The sequence below is a fragment of the Harpia harpyja genome, chromosome 18 (genome assembly GCF_026419915.1).
Source record: "Harpia harpyja isolate bHarHar1 chromosome 18, bHarHar1 primary haplotype, whole genome shotgun sequence".
Lineage (NCBI taxonomy): Eukaryota > Metazoa > Chordata > Aves > Accipitriformes > Accipitridae > Harpia > Harpia harpyja.
In genome coordinates this window covers 26262269-26289557 of record NC_068957.1, presented here as the reverse complement: position 1 = coordinate 26289557, position 27289 = coordinate 26262269, and the positions used below count along the sequence as shown (strand labels likewise).

General features: G+C 46.4%; 1 protein-coding gene across 2 annotated transcripts; it reads left to right on the top strand.

The window, feature by feature from the left end:
- Window positions 1-67: 67 nt before the first annotated feature.
- HEPH (hephaestin) lies at window positions 68-27289 on the top strand. Of its 2 annotated transcripts, XM_052813567.1 has the most exons (21): window positions 68-211; window positions 4005-4201; window positions 6479-6723; window positions 7446-7658; window positions 8239-8418; window positions 8846-9100; window positions 9669-9837; window positions 11077-11216; window positions 13405-13536; window positions 14126-14337; window positions 16025-16175; window positions 16493-16705; window positions 17526-17736; window positions 18011-18150; window positions 19012-19143; window positions 20115-20221; window positions 20968-21193; window positions 22681-22820; window positions 23186-23348; window positions 24523-24555; window positions 26169-27289. In XM_052813567.1, exons 2-21 carry the CDS (start codon window positions 4038-4040, stop codon window positions 26411-26413), a joined length of 3471 nt encoding a protein of 1156 aa, XP_052669527.1. In that variant the 5' UTR covers window positions 68-211; window positions 4005-4037; the 3' UTR covers window positions 26414-27289. The 2 variants fall into 2 exon arrangements, with proteins under 2 accessions (XP_052669527.1, XP_052669528.1); XM_052813568.1 differs by lacking the exons at window positions 68-211; window positions 4005-4201 and having other exon boundaries at window positions 6547-6723; window positions 7475-7658.

Below are 27289 nucleotides of genomic sequence, written 5' to 3'. Positions count from 1 at the left end.
CCGCCCCCTCGCCCGCCCGGCCCGGCGGCGGCGGCGAGCGTGACTCTTGTTGTGCTCCCGAGGGAGCGCGGCGCGCGGCCCCGTGACATCGCCGGGCGCCTTTAAAGGCGCCGCCGCCGCCCCCCGCCCCGCCCGGTGTGTCCCCGGGGAGAGCCTGCTGCCGGGGCCGGGCCGTGTCCCGTCCCGCCAGGCCCCCCATCCCGTCCGGCAGGTAGGTGCCGGCGCCCACGCTCCACAGCTCTGGCCCTGCCCCGTGCTTACCGTGTTCCCGGGGCTCGCTGCACCGGAGGGGGGGGGGGGGGGGGGGGGTGGCGGCTGGCCGCCGAGCCCCCGGCCGGGCCTGGCCTGGCCTGGCCGCGGGGCAGCGAGCCCGGGGCGGGCAGGTGCGCGCCACCGGCGGCCGCAGTGGGGCCCCGCTGCCCGGGCTCCGTGTGCGGGGCCGGGGCGCGTCCCGCAGGTGCGTGGGGAGGAGCGGAGCGGAGCAGCCCTGCCCCCGCGGGCGGGAGGGCGGCGGGGAAGGCGCCGTCGGGTCTGCGGGGGGTGCGGGGCCCTTGGGGCGGGGGAGCGGGGCCCGGCGGCGCGGCCCCGGCCGGCCGGCGCCCTGCGGGGCGTGCCTGCGGGAGCGGGCGGCGGGGCCGGGCCGGGCCGGGTCTCGTCCCGCCGGCGGGAGGCTCGGCAGCGTCCCTTTTACAGCCCAGACTTTGTCCCCTCTGTGGTGCGGCCGCAGCCCGCAGGCTCCCGCCGCCGGAGGTGGCTGCCAGCCGACGCTCTCGGCCTTCCAGCAGAGCCCGCGTCCAGCCCTGCTCGCAAGTAAGGGGTGAGGGGTTTCCTTCCTTTGTTTTATACTGTTCTTCCCTCTTTCTTGGGCAATGGTTTCTCTGCAGTCAGGTGTCGGGAGAGAGCCCTGCGGTCAGCCCGTCTGCCTTGATCAAATGGAGGTTGGTTAGCTACCAAAGAGACAGAGGTCTGATTTTCTATTTGTTCGCAATGCCTGTACTAGTAGTGAATTGGCAAAGGGCAGTCCAGGGAGCAAGGATTCTGCTGTAAAGTATCAAGGTTCAGGGATGAATGTAATACAAAGTTTGGGATGGCTGTGGTGGTTTTTTTTTCCTTTAATCAAGGCATATATTTCAAGGAAAAATTAACTTTTTTGACATGAATTTAAGGTTGTTGGTTTCCTTCACCTTGCAGTAGTAGAGTAACTAAATGGTGATCAATCGCTGTAAAGAGACTGTGAGAACACAATTAGTCTAGCCTGCTGCATCTTCATTGAGTGGTGTTGTTTTGCTGTTTCCTAAAATTGCCACAGCGGTATGTGCGATGTTGTAATCAGACTCCAGCCTGAGGTCCAGACGGGACTTTTGTAAAACCTCAGTGAGGCTGTCCCAAAGACTTGGTCCTTGATTTTTTTCAATGCCAGAGCACATTCACAAGGCGTTTAGATTGCCATGACTTCTGGTCGTCTCTGATTTATCTGATAAGCGTCCTGATGCTGCAGTGCAGAGCTTTGATGTGGTAAGCAGGGACTCTGCTACGTAGAAATTAGTGGGCTGACGCAGCGGGGATCTGTCTCAGTAGGCAGTTTTCACAACCAACTTTAAGAGTTGCTGTTCCCCCTTGGTATAAAGTCTAAGCCTTGCCCTTTCCTAGGATTTGATATTGCTCGCAAAAACCGTTAACGTAAGAGGATATAAAGATTAGCCCACACTGACTCCCTGGGCTCAGTGGCTCCCAGTCCTTGATGATGGCCACCTCACGCACTGGGCGCACTTTCCCCAGAGAGCTGCTCCTGCATACTTTGACCCTCGTTGACAAGAAGGCCGCTTCTTCGGCTGAGTCAAAAGTATCCCCTTGCCCTTCCCAGCAGGGTGTGTGCCGACAGGATGGGAGATTTAAGGCTGAGGGCTGGCACTGCTGGCTTTGTCCTGCCTCATTACTGTCACCACTGCCTTTTGCTAGTACGGTGTGTGTGTGACACAGCACGGGTACAGCTTTCTGAAATCCTTGCTTCAAAACCTCTTAATTGGCACCGAATGAGTGGGTCAGGGCAGGTATTTCACCGGCCTGTCAGCAGCACCGGTTACTGGAGCAGCAGTAGCAGGGAATAAGGTCAGTGAAGGTTAGCGGACGGTGCGTAGCAGCGGGATTGAGCAAGCACTCTGCCATCATCCCTGCTCTGCTAGGACCCCGGGGAAGGGGCTGTTCTGTACCCAAGTGTCTTCAGATGTGTGACAGGGACCTTCTGAAGGGCTTGCTGCTGGAGCAGAGCTATAATCTGTTGATGGATCAAAAACATCTCAGATTTAGAGTGATCCCCACAGCCCCCTTTTGAGAAAGGAGGGAAAGAAGGTTTTTCTAAGGCTTTCTCTCAATTTCTCAATTTAATGACTGTTTGGAATCAGTAATACTTGATTATCCTTAGCTTCTGAGGGTAGTACAGCATGTTTGGAAATCAGAAATGCAGGTTTGGAAGTGATATAAATAGGTAACTAGTCCATTGCCCTGTGCTGGTGCTGAATCCCGTGTATTGGGTATTGGATGTGGTAAGAGATTTCCCAGCTTCTCTAGGAAAGCTGTTCTAGTGTGATGCTGTGCTAGCTGAAAGCTTATGTAATATCCAGCTTTGCTGCAAATAAACCTGATATATTCATGTCACTATTACCAAAGACAGGGGAGAATAGATAATGACAACCTCTTTATAAAAAAAACCCAAACCTTTCTGTGTTTGATGTGGTGTTATGTCACCATTCCCTTCTTTTTGAAGTTAAAGAAAACGGATTCCTTTAAGCTTTCTTGCTAGGTCACATTTTTCTAATTCTCTTGCTGTCTGTTTCTCTCTGCTGAACATTTTCTAAGTTGCTGTTAGGTGTCTCAAGAGCTGGACATCTGTTTTAGGTGGCAGTTTGATTACTGGTTACATCCAGCTTTGTTAATTATGTCAGTGGATGAGATCTTTCTCGGCATTTTCATGTGGGTTTTTATTTAGTTTGTCATACATTTTAACCCTAAACTATTTTCTTATCCTTTGGTGTAATTCTGCTGTCCCATATTGCATCAGTTTCTCTTTCATACACTTAGTTCTTTGAACTTGTATTCACAGAACTATATTTCGATGATTTCAGACGATTTCTGCAACTTGCCCTGGATCTCTATTCAGAGTATTTCTGGTGCTTATTCACACCAAGCTTGGTGTTGAATGGAAGTTTTATGACCAAGCTCCTTACTTTGTGATCTAAATCATGGGGAAAATATTTAATGGAACTAGACTAAGGAAAAAGCCTTGTGCAGCCCATTTGAGATGTGCTGCCTGGATTAGAGAACCATTCTTTAAGAGCAATCTTTAAAGAAGTTAAAATTTAAAATTACTTCATAGTGACTAAATCATACTTCCTCAGGTGGCTTAGTAGAACAGAGACATCTTGGCAACAGTTTAAAGTATAAAGATACTTGCTCAGGATTATTTCTGTGAGCTTTGTATGTGATCCTGTGAGATGATTTGGGACATCAGAGTTGGTGAAAAACCAGTCACTTGACATTCCAGCACACATGGCACTTTCTGCTCAGGACCCTGCTGCCCTGAGACAACAATTACACAGCATATAGGATTTACAGGTGCCTTTTCTGCTAACACAGCCCTCACTGTGAATCTGTTCACAGTGAATCTGTTCTCCTACTGTGTGAAAGCTTACTGAATTAGTGGGGTTTTCTCAACACTATAGAACAAAGCATTTGGAAGAGAACTACGGACAAAAAAAAGGTTAATCAAACTGTGACAAGAGAAGCACATTTGGTATTGGGGACTGAATAGCAAGGCATAATCTCCATCTACCTTGTGCATTAATTTTGTTATGGGAGTGATTTCCTTCTTGGATATTTGAATAATGATCCCAATAGGAGTTCTACCCGATTTCTTCATACCCTCTCAGAATGTCCAGTACCTTCAAACCAAGTGGCCATATTCTACTTCTGTTTCATTAGCTTTGTTTTTCTTTTCTCCCAAATAGGTGTAACCTCCAAAAGCGTCTTCACTTCAGGCTATGATGGGATCGTTTTGGTTGTTGCTGCTTTACATCCACATTCTATCACCCATGTTTGCTGGAGGTGTCACCCGAGTCTATTACCTGGGGATCCGTGAGGTGGACTGGAACTATGCTCCAACAGGAAAGAATGTACTCGCTAACCAAAGCATTGCACATAACCTGTATGTTTAGTTCTGTTAGAATTTAGTCTGGTTCTGGCTTAAAATAGTAATTTTATGAGTAATTTCATGCAAGTATTCTGGGGCATCTAAGCAAGCAAGAGACATGATCTGATAGATGTCTGATCTTTATGAGCTTAATGTTTAACTTGTTTTATCATAGGAACATAGAAACTGTATCAGTGAGAAAACGAATGGTCAGTTTAATGGAGCATCCAGTGGCCAGTGCCCATACACGAGAAGGAAGTACAAACACTCTATAATAGAACAGATTGTGCCATACTCTGCCCTGGGGTTTCATTTTTCTTAGTTCCAGCTGGTGATCAGCTTGTGTATCCTGAGGCATAATGACTTTTCACCTTGATGTAAATGACTTCACAGAGCTGGCTTGTTTTTATTTAAATGGAATTTCAAGCCTTAGACTTAATGGAACTTCCTGCATGAAATTTTAGGGGTTGTTTGAAAAATGTTTTTGTTTTTGTTGCAAAGGTAAATCTGGAAACTGCAATAATTACTTTGAGTCACTACAAAAACAGGTTTTGGGTTTAGTTTTCAAAACACCAAACTTTTCTTTGGTGGTTTTTTTTTTTCCTTCTTCATAGCTTTCCACAGCTTTTTAAAGGCATTTGTGCTCCCCTCCCCCCATTTTCTATGGCAAATAACATGTATTTCTTAACCTGCTCTCAGTCATTTACCTCCCCATAATAAATAACACTCGGGTTTGTACATATCTTTCAGAAACAGCACAGCAGAAATAGGAGGGGTTCACAGAAAAACATCAAGGTCTGTCAGTTTAGCGTGGAAAAGTCTCTGTTCTCTGGAGATGCTTAATAGACTTAAATTAGTTCACAGAAAAGGAAACCACCCAAAATTCAGGATTAATAAAGGTGTTATTGCTGACTCCTGCAGTGATAATGAATGCAGTGGGTTTTGTTTGCTTTCTGTCACAATACATGAAGAGAAGGAAATCAAATTCAAGGCCATTAAACTTAAAAGTGATTTAAAAACTGTTCTGTCCCTGCAAACAGTTAGCTGATGGGACTTACTTGTACAATGATTGCAGAAACCAAATTGCTAGCAATAAGAAAAGGATGTGATATTGATAAGAATGATGGAGGTAGTAAAATGCTTGAAGAATTTTTTTTGTTGGGAAGAAATGGACTATGTGGGGGGGAAAAAAGAGGCAGATCTGCAAAATAAAGTATGAATTTTCTGTAAGCTCTTTGCTAATAGTGGCTGTAGGCATGACTTTGCAAAGGGATGAGCTCTAGATTGTATAGCTAGAGCCCAGCCCTTCAGAATTTTGAATGACAAAGGCAATGCTTAATGTTTTGGTCTCAATTGTTCATCTTCACACATTAGAGTTCGCCTGTATTTCAGGGCTACTTATATTACTGCAGGGTGATTGATACTAAGGGGGAAGTGGGGGGAGTAACCTCAGCTCTCATTTAGGCTGGTCCCTCTAATACCTGGACCATGATTCATCTCTTATCTACTAAGAATTAGCCATAAAGTGCAAATATACTCATGAGTTGAACTTTAGTACCTCTATGAGGTTTTAACTCTGGAAGCTGGTTATGTGCTGGGTACATACCTGCCTGACTTGTCTGCCATTCTACAAGTAATTCAGAATTCTACAAGAATTCAGAATCTGTTAAGTAGAAATTTGTCTTCTCCAGAGAGCTCAGGAGACTTCCCCCCCCCCTTCTCTTGTGATTTAGCTGCAAATGCCATGAAGGCATTGAAGTGAGTTTCTAAAAGCCCAATGAAGGCTGAAGCCAGCATGAGGAGGGCTTTGGTCTTTCCTGTGTCACCCACATGTGATTGTCAGAGAAGCACCATCCTTCCCATTCCTTGTTTGCATTGCACAGTTCAGGGGTGCGCTTTGTGTCCGTTCATGAAGAACTGGGGATGAGGCTGTGGCCATGCATAGCAGGAGGTGTCTGGCCATGCTTGTGGTCCCAGGCTCACCAAGCTGTTAATGTGCTGGTGTCCCCCATTGTGTTTCACATGCTCAGAAAGCAGACAGGTCTAATGGCCAGTGCTGCCTGTTTCTCAAGCAGGCTGTGCTGTCCGTGTCACAGCAGTCAGAGGTGTGGGATGAGGAAGTTCACGGACGGCTTAGAGCATGCTAGGGTAGAGCACAGGCAGTCCTCTGTAATGCCAAAGCTTTCAGGCTTACCTGGGAAAGCTGTGTGTTGTCATCACTACTGTGTTATCGACCAGCTGTTTTATATGATGCATGACTCATGATGCCTTTCCCTCTTCTGAATTTAACAGCAAGGCCTCAACATTCCTCCAGCGTGGCAAAGACAGGGTGGGAAGCACGTACAAGAAGTCTGTCTATAAGCAATACACAGATTCCACATACACCACTGAGATTCCCAAACCTGGCTGGCTTGGGTTCCTTGGGCCTGTCATCCGAGCAGAAGTGGGGGATACCATTAAAGTACACCTAAAAAATTTTGCTAGTCGACCGTATACAATCCATCCTCATGGTGTTTTCTACGAAAAGGACTCTGAAGGTAAATAAGCTGCTGCCATAAAGGAGACAGATTTTTCTCACTGGGAACTTGGGAGTATGCACTGAGGAGAGATGTCTGTAAAGCCGCAGACTCGCTTAGCCCAAAGCTATATTGCTGGAAAGCAACTGCACTTAGGTGTTTAGTGAAATCACCTGATGTTGGGTTAGCAGGCTTGTGGGTCTGGAGTAGTTTCCTGACCTGGGTGATACAGTACACAGCCCAGATTTCTTGATTTTTAGAAGAACCTCCAAAGCTTGCCAGTGGGAGAGTGGCGCAGAAGGAAAAGAGCTATATTCATTATTTGAAATGCTGTAGTATGAGTCACAAATGTGATGAGCTTCAGGGAGTACACAAGACTGGCAAAGTATGAGACTAAAGAGCTGCTGTTTGAAGCACCCTTAGAGACTGTAGAGAGGCTGACTGTTACACATGCAGAGTTGAAGGCAAAGTAGCAATAGGTAGAATGGGAATCATGGAATTTCTGACTCTGTGCTGACCCATTTACTGAGCAAGTTGCCTTACAATGGCTCTGTGCCTCAGTTTCTCTTTGAGAGAATGATAATTAAACAATATTTCAGTCTTGGGATGGTGAGTCTCACTTTAAAAGCTGCTACCCAAGTATATATGTGTGGCTTTCTACTGAGAGCAGCTCACTATAAGGTTACATGTGTGGACATCTCTGCTCTTCTTGAATGGATGTTGTGATTGCTCAATTGTTCTAGGATCCCTGTATCCTGATATGTCCCCCCAGGATCAGAAGAAGGATGATGCTGTTTTCCCAGGAGGGAATTACACCTATGCTTGGACTGTCCCTGAAGATCACGGCCCAACTGCTGATGACCCAAACTGCTTGACCTGGATCTACCACTCTCATATTGATGCACCAAAGGACATTGCATCTGGATTAATTGGGCCATTACTTACATGCAAAAAAGGTAAAAACTCCAAGAGAAAGCAGCTGAGGGCTGGATTTTCATACTGTGAAGATTTTGTGGTGACTTGAACAAGGACAGGATGAGAAGATACTCTGGTGGGCAGCTCCCAGCTTCAGGGGAAAATGCAGCATGACTGGAGAAGACAGTACCTCTGTTCTAGCTGGGTTCTGGTCATTATGTTGTCTTTATGCTTTAGCGGCTGGGCAGGTGAGCTTGTAGGCCTCTTGATCTGAGAGTGCTGTTTGAATCTGTGTTAAAAACAGGAATCTTGTCCAAGACAGTTTGTGTATTAAAAAAAATGAAGACTGTTTGATTTCAGCAGGAGTAAGAACACTGAAGGTGTTGCAGTTCAGCCATGCAGTGGCAGAGCTGCTTGGGTGTGAGAAACGTATTAGCAGGGATATATTAGAAAAGAGTGAGCTTGCTAGAATTCTGCAATGAGCTGTGCTAGGATGGTGAGGAAAGCATCTGTCTCTAATCTGTGTGATAAGAGTTACTCTTCTATTGGTGTTTTAATCCCTTGACTGATGTCTGCTTTTCTGTGTGGGTGGGTATTCATTCATCTTTTCTTTCACCCTAGGAATACTGACTGGCAGTTCTCAAAGACGTCAGGATGTGGACACTGATTTCTTTCTGATGTTCAGTGTGGTGGATGAGAACCTAAGCTGGTACCTGGATGAGAACATAGCATTGTTCTGCACAGATCCAGGCTCCGTAGACAAAGAGGATGAGGAATTCCAAGAGAGCAACAAAATGCATGGTCAGTGTCACCTCTGTGAAGCCACTGACTCTGTGCAGACACTCCAGGGCTGTCAGTGCTCTAGGATCTTGAAATGCACTTTCTGCTGTTGTATGCCAGGGTGTGAGTGGAGGGGGAGGAGGGAGACAGCAAGCTCTGAGATCATGTGCTAAGCAAACAGTATCACAGGGACGGTGCAACAACTCTGGAAAAAAGACTTGTTATTTTGATTTAATCTTTGGCTTGAGTGAGCCTTTGTTAGTTGTTTGGATATTTTGAATACACTTAATTTTAGGAATGTGTTGTAGAGCTGGGATCTCCAGAACGAGAAGAGGAGGATGAGTTCTGGTTAGGTCCGTCCTCTAAACATGTCTGTACTGTGACCTGCTGGCAGAAGCTGTGAAGGCCCCTTTTCTAATCTCTGATTTTGGCTTGCTTGGTTTTGCAGCTATTAATGGTTATGTGTTTGGGAACCTCCCTGAGGTGACGATGTGTGCTGGGGATTACGTTTCATGGCACCTCTTCGGGATGGGCAATGAAATTGATGTTCATACAGCCTACTTCCATGGAGAAATGCTCAATATTCGAGGCCACAGGACAGATGTGGCCAGCCTCTTCCCAGCCACTTTTGTTACAGCAGACATGATCCCCAGTAACCCTGGGAGATGGCTACTGAGCTGTCAGATCAATGATCACATACAAGGTAAGGCACTCTGTGGCCTCCCTTTTTTCTTCCAGTGTGGTCCCGTGATGTACAGTGTGATAGGGGACGCTGCCTTGGGCAGCATTCCCACTAAAAATGTCCCTAGATGAATGGGGTGATTCCTTGTGTTGTGTAAATTGGGGTGGCTTGATTATTAACGGGCAGGCCAGACTTAGTGGGAATGACTTGTACCACTGTATGATGTTCCACATTGGTCAGCGGTGAAGACAGTGAGTTTGGTACAGCTGAAAGCTAAGATGAGGCCATGCCTTAAGAGCTCTAGCCCCTATAAGAGGCACTTGCATGGTACATCTGAGGATAGCAGAAAGGCTCTGTTCACTCTCTGTCTGTATTTCCATAGCATCCGATATCTAAGGTAAGAAGCTCTGCTCACTAACACAGAACTCCTTGCTGTGGGAGTCACCTAATCACCTTCTCCCAGCCATGTGCCTTTTGGGACAACAGAGGAAAAATGGCCAGTTCATAGTAGGAAGGTGGGACTGTGTTCATTGCCCGGTCAAATTGGCTGAGAGACGTTAAGCGTGTGTATCGTCCATGTCTTGAACAGCTGGCATGGGGGCACTCTATGAAGTCCGGCCCTGTTCTCAGCAAGCTCCAACATCCACCCTGGAAGGGAGAGTTCGGAAATACTACATAGCTGCAAAGGAAGTGCAGTGGGACTATGGACCTTCAGGGCTTGACCAAAGCAGTGGGAAACGGCTGAGCGAGGCAGGCAGGTAAGCAAGAGACTGATGGGCTAGGGCAGTGTTTGGGGGTCTCTGATCTGTGTCAGGGAGGCTGCTAAGGAAAACATGGCATTTCTTTCTTATCAAAATACATGCCTGCAATTCATGTGGCGTACATTTCCTGGGAAGGTAGATCACCCGATCTGGAAATGTAGGCTGCTGTAGCTAGACGGTACTGAGAGCAGTACTAGGTACCTCAGGGGACTTCATGCAGAAGTGTGCTGTGTTTAATAGCCTTACCCACAGATGCCAGGAGTCCCAGCTTGTTACGTGAGCTATCACATTTGTCTCTGGGCTTAATGTCTGCTTGCTGTGCCTGACCTAGGAACAGATCTGTATATTTGAACTATTAAGAAAGCACATCTTGCAGCAGACACGGGGTGGCAGAGCTAGCCTGCAGATATGCTTCAGTGTAGCCTTGCTGCAGCAAGCAGTTTCTAGGAAATCAAATGCAGTGACCTCAATGACAGCCTTCCATCCCATGTCAGATGGTTGTGATAGCAGTTGGTGAGTGGTTTCCTGTTCAAACTTTGGCTAACTGAAACAAAGACATTCCTCCTCCTCCATTCCCTTCCTTGGGAAGCTGTTGGAGAGGATATACCTCTTTTAGATGGAGAACTAGAAATGCAGAGCGGTTAATGATTTACTCAAATCATGCAGCAACTCTCTTGCAGACCTTAGAATTGAAAGCTCCTTAGACCTGTGAGCCGGCCTTGTAACTAAGCTGCCTCTCCTGTGAGGCATGTTACATTTGTCTCTGTGTTTGGAGAGGGCGGTGGTGGAGGAAATAAGTCTCTCTTCACAGCTGTTGTGTGGGGATTTTTTCAGTTATGATTGCAGTTGTCCCCTGGGCTGTCCCCTGGCCTCTGAAGAACTCAGTGTTTTAGCACTGCCTTTCCGTTTATTTACTGCACTGCAGTTTTGTTCACTGCCCTCTTTTGCACAGCTTGTATAGAGATGCTGTTCAGACCTGTGCCATCGAACCCAGCTGTTTCAGCTGGGAGAGACCTGCTTGCCAGAGGTGCTCCCTGAACACAGCGGGTAGATGAATCTGTAGGATGAAAAAGCTTCACAGAGGCAAGCTCTGTTCCAAACCAGAGATGCTGTCCTTGTCTGAAAAGCTGCTTGGTTTGGAGATGCTGCTGGCATTGCCAGAGGGGTGTGAGGAGGGAGCAGGAGAACAGGACTAATTTTGATAGAAATAACCTGACATTTGCTTTTTGCATTTAGCCCTGCTGAGCAGTTTTTCAAGCGTGGCTCCTACCGAATTGGTGGAGTCTATTGGAAAGCAAAGTACGTGGAATATACCGATGAGAGCTTCCGTGAGGAAAAGCAGCAATCAGAAGAAGAGAAGCACCTTGGGATACTTGGTAGGAATCATTCAGCAACACAAATCTTCTTTCAGTGTCAGTAAGAACAATATCAATGTTGGGCGTACCAGTTGGCTGTAATCATCCTCTCGTTTCATGGCGCAGTAAGTGGCACAGGGGAGGTGTTTTGCAGCAGTTACATCTAAGAGTGAGGGGGACAGACGGAGGATGTGGAATGGTAGAATAGACAGAATCACTTTTCTGCTGGGGCAGTCTTCAGAGATTAGTAGTAAGGGCTGAGGGACACAGTATAGTATCTGTAACTAGAGCTAGACTGCTCACAGTAATAGCCCCCAGTTGCGTGTTTTTGACTGAGCATCTTCAAGGTATGCTACAAACCCCACTTTCTCACAGAAAGCTTCCTCTCCTGAGTGAATGCGCGCTCTGTTATAGCCAGGTAACAGGGAGGGTGGTGAAGAATGATGAGAGAAGAAAATAGGGAGTCTGCAGGGGCAAATGAATTGTGTGTGAAGGCTATGATGTACACAGTAGAAGCATATAGGTGTGGTCCAACTTCCTGCATCAGCAGTGACTAATACTCTAATGACACCAGAAATTAGCAACAGCAATGCCAGCAGAGGCCACAGAAGGAGAGAGCACATGGAGTAAAATACAGGCTGGGAGGTGGGGAGAGAATAGTGGAGAGGGGCAAAAAAGAAGTTTAAGCAGCTGAATAAAAGTTAAGTGGTGGAGTTATACATAGGAGAGATGCAGCATAACTGTCAGGAGCTGATGGCGTCTCGCTGGACCTTGGGAACCAAGGGAGAAAAAAAACGGTCAGCATTACCAGCAACAGCCACATTCTGTAGAAAGACAGGTAACTGAGGGAAAACTCGGATATGACTTTGTAAAAAGAAATTACAGGTATTTTCTACTGGTAAACTAAAACCACTGAAGGATTAATTGATGAAAATCCTGTGTCAGATAAACAAGTGACATCCGTGGGGGGAGATGCATGAAGTCATTTGAACTGGCTGATTAAAGCAGACTTGATAAAGTGGTTGGGATGTCTAGAAGAGATACGGGGCCATGAAGGACTGAGCTCTGGAACGGGGAGCTGCTGAATGTGGTGTGGTGCAGTGTGGATAACCCATGCCGCATGGGCATGCACTGGTGGCTTATGCTGCCTGTGCTTGCCCTAAAATACACAAAGCTGTACTGTGGGGAAGGCTGGGTGGTTGGTTGTTAGTGCTGTCACTTTTCTTCATGGGGCTGTTAAGCACACCAGCTGTGGGCACCTGATGGTTCCTCACCCCACAGCTTGCTCCTGCTGCCCTCCACGTGCTTTCCCTCACAGCGGCTGGCTGTGGTGCTGCCCAAAGTCCCATGTGCTCACCAGACACTGTGGGTAGCCTATCCAGGTCACTAACCACGCAGCAGGTTGCTTGTTTTTGTTACGAGTCTGTTGGTTTTATGGCCTACATCAGTTGCCTGAGACATTTAATGAGCAGTGGGGGTGGAGTCTGGGCCATCCCGGAGGGGAGGGATGGGGAAGAGGGAGCCTTATGGGTGGAAGAGTTGCAGTGGGATTGCCCCGTGGTCGACTGGGGAGACCATGGTTACCTGTGGCTTTCAGATGTTCTCCACAGGCGGACCCGAGCATGTGGAGGGCCGTCGAGGCACAGGTCTCTGCTGGTTTTGCTGGTCAGCAGCCCGGCTTTCCTCATCCCCTCCCGCAGCTTTCAGGAGCAGTCTGTGGACCCAGGGGTCTGCAGGCTGGTGGGAACCAACAGGCGTATTAAAGACTCGTGGTTCCCTTCTAGCTGGCTGGGGCAGTGTCTCACAGAGACAGCGGTGGGTTTAGAGCATCTCGCACCCCTCTTTATGTGCCTGCCCGATGCACACGCCTTGAAGGCTGAGGGGGCCTTATGTAGGTGGGCGAGAGACAGAGGCCTTTCCCAAGAGCATTTTGGCACATCTGGCCATTGTGTTACTCCTCCTGTGAAGGCCTGAAGCCTCTCTGAGTTCTCCTGCAGACCCGAAATGCTTTCAGGCAGTTCTTGTCAGCCCCCTGTTCCAGCTGTCAGGGCTGAACGGCCTTAGGCGGTGCTGACGCTTGGGGCGTCCACCTCTTCTGTGTCTTCTGCTCCCCTCAACCTGGGTGAAAGGTGTCCCCAGCTGCTTCGGTTCGCTTGGTCATCCGGGGAGTTGCTCTGTTGCTGACATGCTCTCTCTGCTATTTGTGTAGGTCCAGTGATCAAAGCTGAAGTTGGAGACACCATCCTGGTGATGTTTGTTAACAAAGCCTCCTGGCCTTTCAGCATCCAGCCTCATGGAGTGTCCTATGGGAAGGCGTGGGAAGGGATGCGGTACCATGACGGTTTGTGCCCCCTCTTTTCTCATGTAATTCAATGCTAATGCTGGTGATGGAGCTCCACAGCCCGTACCTCCTCTGTGCTGGGGAGTTTCTGCAGCCAGGAAGGACTGGATGTCTTACTGGGTAGAAGCCAGCATGGTCCTCTGAGCCTGCCTGAGGCCTCACCGAAGGAGACCTTCCACTGAACTGGTGCCCAGGGAGGGTGCCAGAGGGAGTACAGTTCTTGCTGTTCTTCAGATGAAAATTTTAAACCAAAGCTCAGACCATTTCTAGCTGTTTGAGACCCTGTGAGCAGAGGAACATGCCCAGCACACTCCAGCTTAGATGACCACGTGCTTCCAACATTCATCTCCCCGGTTGCAGCTGGATCCACTTTGTTATTTCCTGATGCCATGCCTGTCTCTGGTGTGGCACCAAGGGGAATTTACATGGTACTGAGAGCAGCTCCCTTCTCGAGTGTGCCTTATAAATACGCCCACATCTCACCTCAGAGATGCTGGGTATTTTAGTGACACGAATGTAGCTGGTGAGATGATGTAACCAAGTTTGTACAGGGACCTTGGGAATAACCATGCCAATCTCTGTTTTAAAGGTCTGTCCCAGAATGGGGTTTCTGTTGCACCGCTGCACAACTTTACGTACCGCTGGACTGTGCCGAAGCACGTTGGGCCCATGTCCAGTGACCCTCCTTGCCTGACCTGGATGTACAGCTCGGCTGTGAATCCCATCAAAGACCCCAGTTCGGGCTTAGTAGGGCCTCTGGTCATCTGCAAGCCGGGCACTTTGGATGGCAACAACAAACAGGTAAAAGGGGTTTTCCTGCCACGTTCTTACCAGGTTCTTTGCTTCCATGTAGAGAAAGGAAGCATTAGCAAAGCATTAGGGGACATAATGAAAACAAACGTACAATAGTGTGAGTCCAGGAGAGTTGAATCAAAGCCACGAGGCAGGTTAACATCGGGACAGCTGGTGCCCAGGTCTCACGTGGGAAAAGCTAGTGTTCTGGGCTCCCAAGGGCTGCCCTTGAAATGGTTTCTGGGCTCTGCTTTAAAACTCAGACAAACTTGCCTGAACAACTGTACCGTGGATGTGACTTTATAGGTTACTTTTGTCCTGAGACTTGCATAGCAGGCTGCTTTCATAGGCATGTGGAATATTCATTGCAGTCTCAAACATTGAAAAGACATTTTCACTTACTTACAGGTGGTTTGCTTGAGTGATACAATGCTTTGAGGTTTGGGTGACCCTCATTTCTTCTGCAAGATCAGTTCATTTTCAAGCAGAGCTAACTACAAAAAAGCATGTGAAAATCCATGTCTGTCTTTATGCTTTTGATGAAAGAGAGGTGAAATCTGAAGGGTGACCAGAACTTCCTCTTGGAATTTCACTCAGGGATAGTCTACTCATGGCAGTAAGTCTAGGGGAGACAGTAAATTAATATACTGGGGAAGTGCAAGACAGATTAGCAGAGCCTTATTGTGAAAAACTGTAGGTGGCAGAAAAACAACCTCCTGCCACCCTGCCTACCTTGTCATGTAGATCAGGGAGTGGCTTACAAGTCTGAAAACAGCTGCCATGAGAGCCTCACTAGAGGAGTTTGCTTTCAGTGGTGGCTAGATGGTGGCTAGCTAAATTAGGAATGCAGATGAGATCAGCATGCTACACAGGGTGGAAATGTGAATCTTCTGAGCAGAGAGGATTGTGAATATACACAGCCCACTATGCAAAGGAGCTGTGATAATGATAAAACATTTGCAGGTATTGAAAACGTGTAAACAAAACAGACAGACTTGTTTGTAAAGGCAAGACAGGGAAGAATCACCTGGGGCAGCAATTCTGGCTCCACTATCTTAGGCAACCCTTTAATGAATGCTTAATTGGGAAAGGTGCACGGCCACTCCTCGTGCACAGTGTGCCAGACTGGGAATCGCTTAGCCCTCTCTGCAGGGTGTCTTCCTGGGTAGAGCTGAGGGAGCTGATACCAGAGTGAGAATCTGGACAACACTGGGGATGTTCTTTTAGTGGGGAAACACACCATGCTTTGGAATGCATTTCTTGGGACAATTAACATTTTCAAGGATTTAGGGTAATAAAAAAAATCCCTGATCCAGCCCTGTGGTAGGAGAAAGGAGGGGCAGAACATAGTCATCAGCCTGCCTTGTGGGCTGGGCTCTGATCTCAGGTCTGATTTGGACAGACGGTGAAACCTACACGTAGACATAGGGGTAGTGGGGGAAGGAGGCAATGACTTCATATCCTTGGCTGAATTTTGATCACTTTACTCACATGAAATATCACAGAAAATCTACAAGTGGTGCCTCTCATGGAACAAAAGGGGAATTTTCAACATGAGTAAAGGGACAGAGCCCTGGCCCTCAATGAGCCAAGTTTTAAGGTAAAGGAGAACATGAGAGCCAGGCAAAACAGCTTTAACTGTAAAGATAGTTAATTGGTGCATTTTAAAAATTAACAGCCATCATTGTAATTATAGAAAGGGATCGACAAAGAATTTTACCTTCTCTTCAGCGTGTTTGACGAGAACCTCAGCTGGTATTTAAACGCAAACATAAAGTACTATTTGAGGATGGAAGACGCTTCTGTGAAAAAGGATGATGGCTTCGAGGAATCAAACAGGATGCATGGTATGCCCTGATGCTGTTCTGCGTGCAGCAGGAATGAACCTGCAAAATGTGGGGTGGTGTTCACCTAAAGACTGAGCTGGGAAGCTGGAGTGTCTGTGTGTTGTATTGGCCTGAAATCAAGTGAGGCTAGAGGCAGTGGGTGGGATGCGGGACAAGAAGCACAGCTGTCTCAGGAAGCATGTCCTGAGTGTATTCAGGGATGAATTACAGGCAAGCTACACTTCCACTGGCAGGCCTGCCCTGTCAAAGTGTATGCACAAAATTAATCTCTTGGCTGGTATCTACCTGCAGAGAGTTAATGGTTTTCTCCTTTGCAGCCATCAATGGGTTTATGTTTGGTAACTTGCCTGGGCTGAATGTGTGTGAAGGAGACAATGTGTCCTGGCACCTTCTGGGCTTGGGCAGTGAAGCAGATGTACATGGAGCTGTGTTTCAGGGAAACACCCTGCAGGTGAATGGAATGCGGAGAGATTCAACCAATCTGTTCCCCCACACATTTGCTACTGCCTTCATGCAACCTGATAACAGTGGTAAGTGCCTGCACATCTAACTCAGCAGCAGGAAAAGTCTCCCATTGTGGTATTTGCTCCTGTGGCTGATTCTTTAGCACAGCGTAAACTCTTACGGGGTGAGCTGTGCTTTAGATCCTGTTTGGTCCCATTTATGAGGCCACAGCTCCTGTAGTTGCATCTGATTCTGGAGAACAGGAGATACAGGATTTTGTCCTGTATTGTCCCAGACTGGTTCTCTAGGCTGCCACTTCCTAATAAATATTTGTAGTAACAGCCCAGATGGACATTGTTGCCTGTGACCCATAGAAACATGCAAACATCTCTTTCAGAATAAAGCAGCAGACAGTTGCCAGAGCTTAACTCCCCTGTCCGTGGCTTGCGAAGATTCACATTTATGACAGACCCCAGTCTTCCCATTTTGCTGGGTAGGCACACAATACCGTGTCTCATTCGCACAATGTGATGGCCTCAGCTGCTGGCTGTCTCCTGCCCTTTGGCATTCGCAGGCTAGATCTTTTACTTAACCAGTGTCTCAGCAGTGGTGGCACAGTTATGTCGCTTTATTGGTTTCTTCAAGTCTAATAAGCTGGTTATTGTGTAAGAAAGCCTCCCGAGATGATTTTGTGTAGGACTTTGTTCTGCCATTCCTCCTTGGTTTCTCTAACAACTCCTTTTATTCTTGGCCTGTGGCAACCAAGCTCCCTAAACAAATGCACAGATACACACAATGCACATAGCGATGTCAGCCACAGCCACGTCACAAGCTCTGCATGGGAAGCAGCTGTTTCCTGGGATCTTTAAAAGTTGCTGATTTCCTTGTTCGTGCTGCCTCCCTCAGGGATTTTTGAGATCTACTGCCAGACGAGCAATCACTACCAGGCTGGGATGAGGGAACGCTACTTCGTTTCCAAGTGTGGAAAAAGGGATCCTGCTCCTGCCCTTCAGTACAAAGGCGTGCGGACATATTACATCGTGGCGGAGGAGGTGGTGTGGGACTACATGCCTGACCGAAGCTGGGAGAGGGAACGGCACAACCATTCTGCAGAGAGGTAGAGCCCTTCTTCTGGGGAAGTCTTTGGCAAAGTCTTTCAGTAGACCTTGGTGAAGCCTGTTGGGTATCTTGGCCATCTTGTGACCTTGTGCATATGCCACTGCTGGTGGTGCTGCTGCTGGGAGCTGCAGCCCCCTGCGTCACTGTGCCCACCTTTGCAGCCAAAGCAGGTCTCTGGGAAACCCATTCAACTGGTGAACCCCCTGCCACAAGTTAGCTGTTTGTTCCCTTTGAGTTTTTGGGTATCTCAGCATTCATTCTGCATTTCTCAGCTACGCCGATGTATTTTTGAGCAACGAGAATGGACTGCTTGGCTCCAGGTACAAGAAAGCAGTTTACAGGGAGTACACTGATGGGACTTTCCAGACCCCCAAGGCCAGGATAAATGGTGACGAACACCTAGGGATACTAGGTAAGGGTATGTGCACAGGGTACATCTTTCACTCACGCAGCGATGGGACTTGGACTCTAGGGCTTCAGTGGCTAAGGGCTGTAATCTGAAGGTCTCCAAGATGTTTAGGCATCTGCTGTGTATACAGGTGAGGAGAAATTCAGACTGTTTGTAGTAAAGACTGGGTTCTTATGCCTGCCTTTGCACCAGCTTCCTTTCATGTCTTAGGCAAAGCATTTTTCACACCTGCATTTCTCTGACTAGAACAGAAATAACTGCTGACTTCTAGAGAGCGGTTTGAGAGATGTAGGTGAAAATCTGTAGCTGTGAGAGAAATGCTTTTGAGGCAAAAGCAGGCAGGCCTTGGGAAGTGGAGGAGCACATTACAATGAGCAATGGAAGTCTGTGGAGACTGTGTTACGAACCCAGGACTATAAGTGGTGCCAGAGCAGCAAGGCTGAGGCAGTATATGCCATTCAAAATAGGCTGCAGCTCTGATTTGTGACACTGTCAGGCCAAGCTGAATATTGCCACGTTTTTTGAAATGAGCAGCAAGGGATGATCAAGACATTGTGAAACTTAGCATAGCAGTATTCAGAAATCAAGCCTTGGTTGTACTGGGCACAGATAAAATGCGTAACAACTTTCATTTTTCTTACTGTGAAACACCCAGTCTGGTTTTCTAAGACTTACTTGAATTGGGACTGACATCCGGTTCTCTTTTTGGGAGGTAGAGATAAGGTAGAGAAGAGGGAGGGGAACACCATAAATATTATAAGGGAATATCTCTGGGGAGAAGGTGTGGAGGGAGAGGTGGGAATATCCTCAGGAGATATGTTGACAGTTTTTCCTAGTCTCAGAGTACATCCTTCCTATCTCAAGGCCCTTTTCTGTGGGCGGAAGTGGGAGATATTCTCAACATCGTGTTTAAGAACAACGCCACACGACCCTACTCCATTCATGCACATGGGGTGCTGGAAAGGGAGACTGGACAGCCGCAAGTAGCAAACCCTGGTAAGTCACTGTGGTCTCCAGTCGTATTCCTGTATGGGCTTACAAAGCTAATTTTAGCCTATAGCTAGGCTGGTCTCCTTAAGTAGGCTTTAGACGTACTTGTTTTCTTATGGTAGAGAACTAGAACTGAACAATAACCTGAGTTCACTGTGGTTTTAGTGATACCATTTGTGTGGGAATGGCAGCCCTGGGAGTTTATCTGCTCTGGCTTCTAGGATAAGTGTAGCACAAACCTTTCTGTGTGCAGCCTTATCCCCTCCTCTGAGCATGGCCTGTCTATAGGAAGGAGAAAGGTGGTGGCAGTTCACAACTCAGCCAGTCCTTGGTAGCCCTAGGCTGACCACCCATGATGGGGGAAGCCTGCCCCTCTTCTTTGGGACCTATACTTTTTGTGGTGTGCACAATAGTATGAAATAGGAGAAATTCACAATTGCTTGCCAGGATGCTGAATGAAATCACCAATTTGTTTCATGGTCCAGTTGTGAATTTGTATCATGTTTGGTCCCCTTTGACTTGCACAGGCTGTCTAAGCACCAAACAGGTTTTCAGTTGGGCCCTGTCTTTCTGACATGTATTACTAACATGCAAACCAATACTTTTAAAAATGAATTTGAATGGGCATCATAAATGTACTTCAAAGAGAGGAAAGATCATCTCAAGCTCCATCTGTACTGAAGAGAGGTGGAATTTCCTTGGTCAGATCCAGTCTCAAAGGCGGCAGATAAAACAGAGTTGTGCTGGTACCAGATAGTGTGTGCATCCTGTGACCCCTCTGCTTTGCTTGTGAGAGGGGAGCTTCCATCCTGTTTTTCAGTGTTTGGGGAGGGAAGATGCAATATCCAATTAAATCAGAAATGAATTTGCACTTTGGAGACAGGATCTTCTTTTTTTTGCTTTCCTTTGCATGCTGCTCAGCAAGCTGGCAAGTGGGTGTATCACCCTAGTGTTAATGGTCCTTCTCTGTCACTCAGGTGACATTGTGACATACCGATGGGAAGTTCCTGAGAGATCTGGTCCAGGGCCAAACGATTCAGCCTGTGTTCCTTGGATCTACTACTCTGTGGTGGACCCGGTAAAGGTAAAATAAAAGTTAGAACCAGAAAAGCCCAGTTAGACCAATTTTTCTCCCCCTCTAGAAAACAATGTGAGCTGGATGCAATTTGGAGATTGGCCCAGCTGAGAGGTAGAGGATCTACCTGGTGACATGTCCAGTGTCCTCCTGGGAGAGGAAATCCTCCAGATTTGTCCTGATGTTTGTCCTTATTTTTTCCAAACACAAACCTTCATAAAACAATTCCACCATCTCCTTGACACTAACCTTGTATGAGAACATCTCCCAGTCAGTCATGGTTTCTATTGGTGAGAGCCATAGGGCTAATCTAGAAAAGCAGAAGTTGTCCAAAATTAGGCCCCATGGATAAAGCAGGAAGATTTGAGCACTGCTAGGATCAGTTGTCATAGCACTGATTTCACAGGGAAACAACCTGGAGGATCCTGCAACAAACCATTGCATTCAACCCAGAGATCACTGCCCTTTTTATCTCAAGTTGCAGATGTTTTTCCAGTCACAGAGTGGAGAATATTTTGATATAATTCATATTTATGACTTCTGGATTTGCATTCATAAGAGCATGTATAGTCTCTGTTCCTGTGCTTTGGTGGCTGATGTTCACCAATGAGAGTACTTAAACGGTGCTACTGTGTGTTTTAAGTGGGGTGATGCAGGGAACAGAAAATACGGTTGCTGAAAGGCAAAGAACTGCGTACAAAAGGGAGAGTGATAAGATCGTTGCCTCAGAGGTTTTTCTCCTTCATTCTGATTAGGATATGTACAGCGGTCTGATTGGACCCCTGAAGATCTGCCGGAGAGGGGCACTGCAGTCTGATGGGATCAGGAAGGATGTAAAGAGGGAGTTTGCTTTACTGTTCCTGGTTTTTGATGAAAATCAGTCCTGGTACTTGGAGGAGAATGTGGAACATTACAGTAAGGGAAATCACAAGGAGATCAACCTGCTGGATGACAAATTTGTGGAAAGCAACAAAATGCATGGTAATGCCTGTTAGACACCTGAGCACCCATTACTATCTATGCCAAGTTGATGTTGACTTTGTGACCTCTGTAAGTAGTCAGCCACCCAAAACGCAAGAGCCTGACTCCTAGTGAATGCCTTCATCCTTTTCCATTGTCAGTGGCACGAACAGAATTAAACTGTCTGTTGTTCTCAATATTGCAGCATATATATAGCACAAATCTCTGATCTACAATGAAGGCTAATCATTATGGCTGTCCCTGTCAGGAGGAATAGCAAGATATGGGCCAGAGAGGTTAATCTCTGATGTGTCTGAGTGACTCAGAACAGGAAATAAAATCAAATGTGAAATTAACTTGTCAGACTAATTTCATTCTGTTTGTGTCAGGACTGTTAGAATATGCTAGATTTCAAATTAATTGGCTAAGCTATGTGGCTGCAGTACATGGCTCAGTTGTTTTAGCTGATTACCAAAAAGCCATTTCTACCACAGCAGGATGAATGCATTTTTCTAAATTAACATGTTATGTATGATAATCTTTCTCCATGTTATATCTGGATCTATCTGAAGTATTCTTAGCAAAACAAGTCTCTTGGCAGTTGTGGAGATAAGAATAGTGAAGAGTTGCATTATGCATACTGTCATTACTGCGGGTTTTGTACAGATGATATAAGGAATCTCCAAATATACATGTCCATGAAGTTGTTATTGTTAACCTAATATTATAGCTAGTAAAACCAAAACATTGAAGTTGGATGCTTGTTTTGGGCTACAGAAAGTGCTTATGGCAGATCTGGGAGCAAAGCACCAGTGTTCCTGCCCTCAGATCGTGTCTCTTTCTGTCTTATTCCTTCTGTTGGCACACATATGGAAACTTTCATGCTCAGATGACATCACATTCATCTCACTCACTGTTTCAGTCCTTTTCCTGCATTTGCAGTCAAAGCAGTATTCCTTCTGGCTGTGCTAATTATGAAATAATAGTCCTGCTGTGTAGCGATTTTTACAAGTGATCAGTATGTAATGTGTGTGGCCAGCATGAGACACAGAATGACAGGATTGACTGTTGGCAGGATTTACCTGTTTTCATTGTTCAGCAAGTAAATTTTTCAGAGATTTATGTGTATATAGACAGATACATATTTCCCTATCATTGGGCTAAGGCGGCCATTTTTACACATCTTGACTTCTAGAAACAACCACCTCTAGCTAACTGCAGGTTTTCAGCAAGAGGTAGTTTTTGAGATTTGAGCTGAGCTACAGCATGGCCTTGGATGCAAGTCATTTTTCCTATCTGTTAACAGAGTGGATAAGTAGTTGAGCTGGGGAGAGACTGCCAAACTTTTGGGGAACTGTCATATGGAAGACACCAACTGTTGATGCACTGGTTGCTATGTGAGCTCTGTAGCATCTAACTTGACCTGCATGTTCTTCCTCTGAGATGGTTCAGTGTCTTTACTGTTTCAATAACAGTCTTTTCTACTCTGTCTGTTATTTTCTGCGCAGCAATCAATGGGAGGCTCTACGCGAACTTGCCTGGGCTGACCATGTTCCAGGGTGAGTGGGTGAACTGGTACCTGCTGGGAATGGGTCAGGAGATTGATGTCCACACAGTCCATTTTCATGCTGAGACCTTCATGTACAAGGTAAGAATATCCTGCTGATGACAAAGCAGAGACTGACCACCAGTATCATCACTTTTGCTTGACTCTGATGGACTTGAACTTCTTGAATGACTTCACAGCAATTTCACCTAACTAGGAAAGGGATGTGATTTTACACATCCAAATCTGACTCACTGAGCCTCTGTATTGTGCTGGTATGTCTAGCTTAACCCTCCTTAGGCTTAGGCATTACCAGATTGTGTTTGCTTTCCCAGCTACAGCCCTGGACTGCTCTTTGAATTCTTTTTTTGAGCTGTTAAAGTGGTCTCCAGAAACACTGACAGAATTTGTGTTCTGAAAGGACGCAGAGAGCACTGCACACTAACAGCCTCCATTCCCTTTAACAGAGTGGCAAAAGCTACAGAGCAGATGTTGTGGATCTGTTCCCTGGGACCTTTGAAATGGTGGAGATGTTGGTTGGGAACCCTGGGACATGGCTGCTTCATTGTCATGTGTCTGATCATATCCATGCTGGTATGGAGATAGTCTTCACAGTCTTGCCTAGACCAGGTAGGGAGCTATCACTGATAGTTACGGTAAAGTGTTGAACGGCATTTTCTACTACTGCTGCTAAATTCTGAGTGTTTGCATCACACTTACAACTCTTTTACATACCATAAACAGCCAGTTAATTGAGCAGATAATTACTTAAGTACCATTAATTTAAGACGTTCCATTTGAATATGGTAATACGTGCAGCTGGAATTAATAACAAATTGGTTTCTGGGGTTTACATTGCCTACATTACTATTATGAGTTTTATTTTAGCTTGTGTCTGAGAAGCAATGTTCAGCCATCAGCTAGTAATTGTTCTTATTAAGAATATTACCTGTAATCTAAATGTACATCCTAAGGCTTCTCATTTCACCAGGAAACACTGGAAAGTGCTCAAAGGTGAGTGACACTCTGCACCGGGTTTGGCTGCGATGGAGTTAATTTTCTTCATAGCAGCCCGTATGGTGCTGTGTTTTAGATTTGCTACCAAAGAGTTGATAACACACTGATGTTTTAACTGTTGGTGAACAGTGCTTGTGCAGTGTCAAGGTCTTCTCTCTTACTCAGTAGGTTGGGGTGGGCAAGAGACAGGGGAGGGACACAGGTGGGACAGCTGACCTGAATTGCCCAAGGGATATTCCATACCATATAACATCCTGCTCAGCAATAAAAATGCAGGGGAGTTTTTCCAAAGTAGCCATTGCTCAGGGACTGGCTGGGTATCAGTCTGCTGGTGGCGAATGATTGGTTTTGCATCACTTGGGTTCTTGGGGGTTTTGTTTAGTGGGGTTTTCTTTTGGTGTTTCCCCCCCCCTTCACTTATTAAATTGCCTTTATCTCAACCCACAAGTTTTTTTTTCCTTGCGTTTGCCCTTCTGATTCCCTCCCCAGTCCTGCTGGGGGGTGAGTGAGCAACCTGCCAGCCGGCGGTCAGCCCACCACACGCTCAGAGCCTTTGATTGTGCTCTTCTTCAAAGGCCGTAAAGGGTTGTGCAGCAGGAACGGGTCTGCTTTTGAAGCAGGTAATACAAAAACACTCTTGCTGTGAGGCAGAGAGGGAAAACATTGACAGGAGAAAAGAAGACCTGCAAGCCCTGGAAAACCATGCTGCCTCTGGATCTGGTCTTTGCCAAATGTGCCATGTTCTAGACTCTTAACACTTTCTCACCCTCTTTTTGTTTCCTTTCAGAGCCAGCACTTGAAGTTGCAAACTACAGTGCAGGTATGGTGTATGTTGCACTGCTAAATACTGTCTGTGTGTGTGAGGTGGAGGAGGAGGGAGCTCTCTGGTCGGTACAGATTTAGATCTGTTTGAGGAGAAGGGAGGAGCATGAACATCACTTATAGCCTCTCCTCTGTCAGGCTGGCCAGCATGTTAGTCTGAGGCCTGGCTGCTGATGGATAACAGGGAGGGTTCCAGGTTGGTTTGTTTATCTGTCCTCCAAGTGTCTGTGCTCTGATGATAAAAATAAGAAAGTTGGGCTTGTTAGGCTTGTTTTACCATGTTAGGTGAAAAAGTTTAGTGGCCTCACATTCTGTTGTACTTGCTATGTATGGATTCATCTTCAGAGGGGAGTGCAAGCTTAGAAACTGGCAGAGATTCAAAGGTTTTTAAAGGAGGGTGTTGCAAAGAAGGTGATTTTTTTTTCTTATCCCTTTCGATCAAAACCCAAGGGGCACCTTAAATTAGTTGTCCTGCCTTCTTGGACTGTCAGTGACTATGTGGTTTAGGGAATTTTCACATTCACCATTACTAGCTGAAGGGACTGATTCAGCATGCAAACAAGCACATCTGCCTTCTGATCTGTTCTTCCACCAAGAAAAGAGCCTAAGCACATGCCCTGGGTCTTTCAGGTATTTTAAAGAACAGATGTGAGAAGATGTTTGGTTGAGCAGCACCAGGGAGAAAGGGAGTAGTAGATAAGATACCTTTAAAATTTTCTGGGGTAAAAGTCTGAATAGTTTATGGTGGTGATTTCTTTCCCTGATTTTTTTCATCTTTCTCCACAACTCCACTTTTCAACCATTGTGAATAAATCCAGCTGAGCTGATTTCAGAGCCAGCTCAGACCAGCTGAAAATACAGCCATCTACTTAGAACTCTTCAGTCTTTCCCTACTAATATTTCAGTCATTTCCTTCCCAACAATGTTTTCCCCTCTCAAAATTGGGTGTAAAGAAGAGTAGGAAATGTCAGAGCAGTAATGACAATATTAAATAATTTGGTTTTATACCATACTCAGGCATCAGCCTGTGTATGCTCACCAGGCAAAAACCTTGATCAACAGTTGTTACCTGTGCAAATAGCCACTTTTCTCAGAAGGTTGCTGCTGCCTCTGTGTGGAAGCATAAGAGAGCTCAGGATCTTAAGTGACTCACCACTGGCATGACTGAGCAAGTGCACTCTGAAAAGTGGTGGTTAGGACAACAGCCTGTGCATGGGGAGCTTGGAGCAGGGTGGGGAACTTGCAGCAGCCCTGGTCTGGATGCTTGTTCTCATCTCCATATTTCTGTTCCTAACCTAGCCACTGACTCCCCACACAACTGCAGATCACCTCCCTTGTGAATGGGGACAGCAGTGGTTAGCTGATTGGGCTGAATAGCTGTGAGACATGGTAAGGTCCTGGAATGGAGTGGATTAGGTAAAGAACCATTCATTCTCAAATTTCTGTGTGACCTCAGGGATGAGGGTCTGTTAGATGGATGGCGACTGGGTCTCCTTTGACTTGCTTTGATTGTATTGGGTCTTTCTTTTGCTCCTTTTTAAAATTTATTGGAACCTTTCAGTTGTGGTATTTCTGGCTCTCATTGGAACTATCTTTTTGTTTGTCTCTCAGAGTTGCCACCTGAGGATAAGGATGAGTCCCAGAAGATCATGTTTTTTGGAGCTAAGTTGGCTCAAGGGCAGATAGAGGCCACAGTCATCACTCTAGCCATTGCAGGAATGGTGCTTTTCCTGGTCGCCTGCTTCCTCCTGGGAGTGGTCATCTATCTTGAGAGACAAAAGAGGTTAAGACGCAATCGGAGGTCCATCCTGGATGACGGATTCAAACTCATGTCTAAAAAGAATTCAGGGCTATGAAAGCCATGTACAAACTGCAGGTTGTGTGCTTGGAGCAGAGGCTGGATGGTTGCCTACAGCAAAGACTTTTGGGGCTTCATTTCAATCGTACACTGTACTTCTAGAAGCTAAGGAGGGAAAGCTGGAGCCCTGACCTCTTTATATATCTTCTTCAGCACTCTGTAAAGAAAAAGTCCGTCCAGGAGAGATCTGAGGACCCTTTGAACTGACTGAAGACAAGTAATGAGTAAAAAGGTGCTTCTAAAATACTCCTCTTCCCCAAGAAAGAGAGGAGACATTTCCCCTATTTTCTTCTCTCCAGAATAACTTCACTTGGTCTTTCTCAGCAGACTAGCTGAGGCCAGATTCCAGTCTTGCTCCATTGCCAGAGCTGAGTTGGGAATTGTCTCCCAAGAAACTGTGAGCCTTTAAAGTAATTAATCTGAAGGGGGAAGATAGTCTTTTCATTTTTGTGAATCAATTAAGAATACAGAAGAGAAAATGTTAATTTAGATTTGGATTGCTGTGTTTTGATGAGTAATTGGACAGATGCAAATTCAGGGCAGCACATGTCATGGTGTGAGAGCGCTCCAACAAGGACCATGGCAACAGCTGTGCCTCACCACCAGCCTTGCTGTGGCACATCCTTTTGCTCCCAGCACCCCAGGCAATGTGCTTTGATATCAGGCATCCTGTGTCTTGTGCTGTGAGAAGAAGCTTTTCTGAGTGCTGCAGAGCATCGTGGTGACTTCCCTGCATTGCAGTTCTGTCGGTCTGTGCGCATGAAGGGCTGTACCTCAGCACCTGTGCAGGTCCTTGTGCAACAGGGTCAAGGATGCTGTGATGTTCTGTGATGTGGCTTGCTCTCTTTTTTTCAAATGCATTTCATTGAAGTTA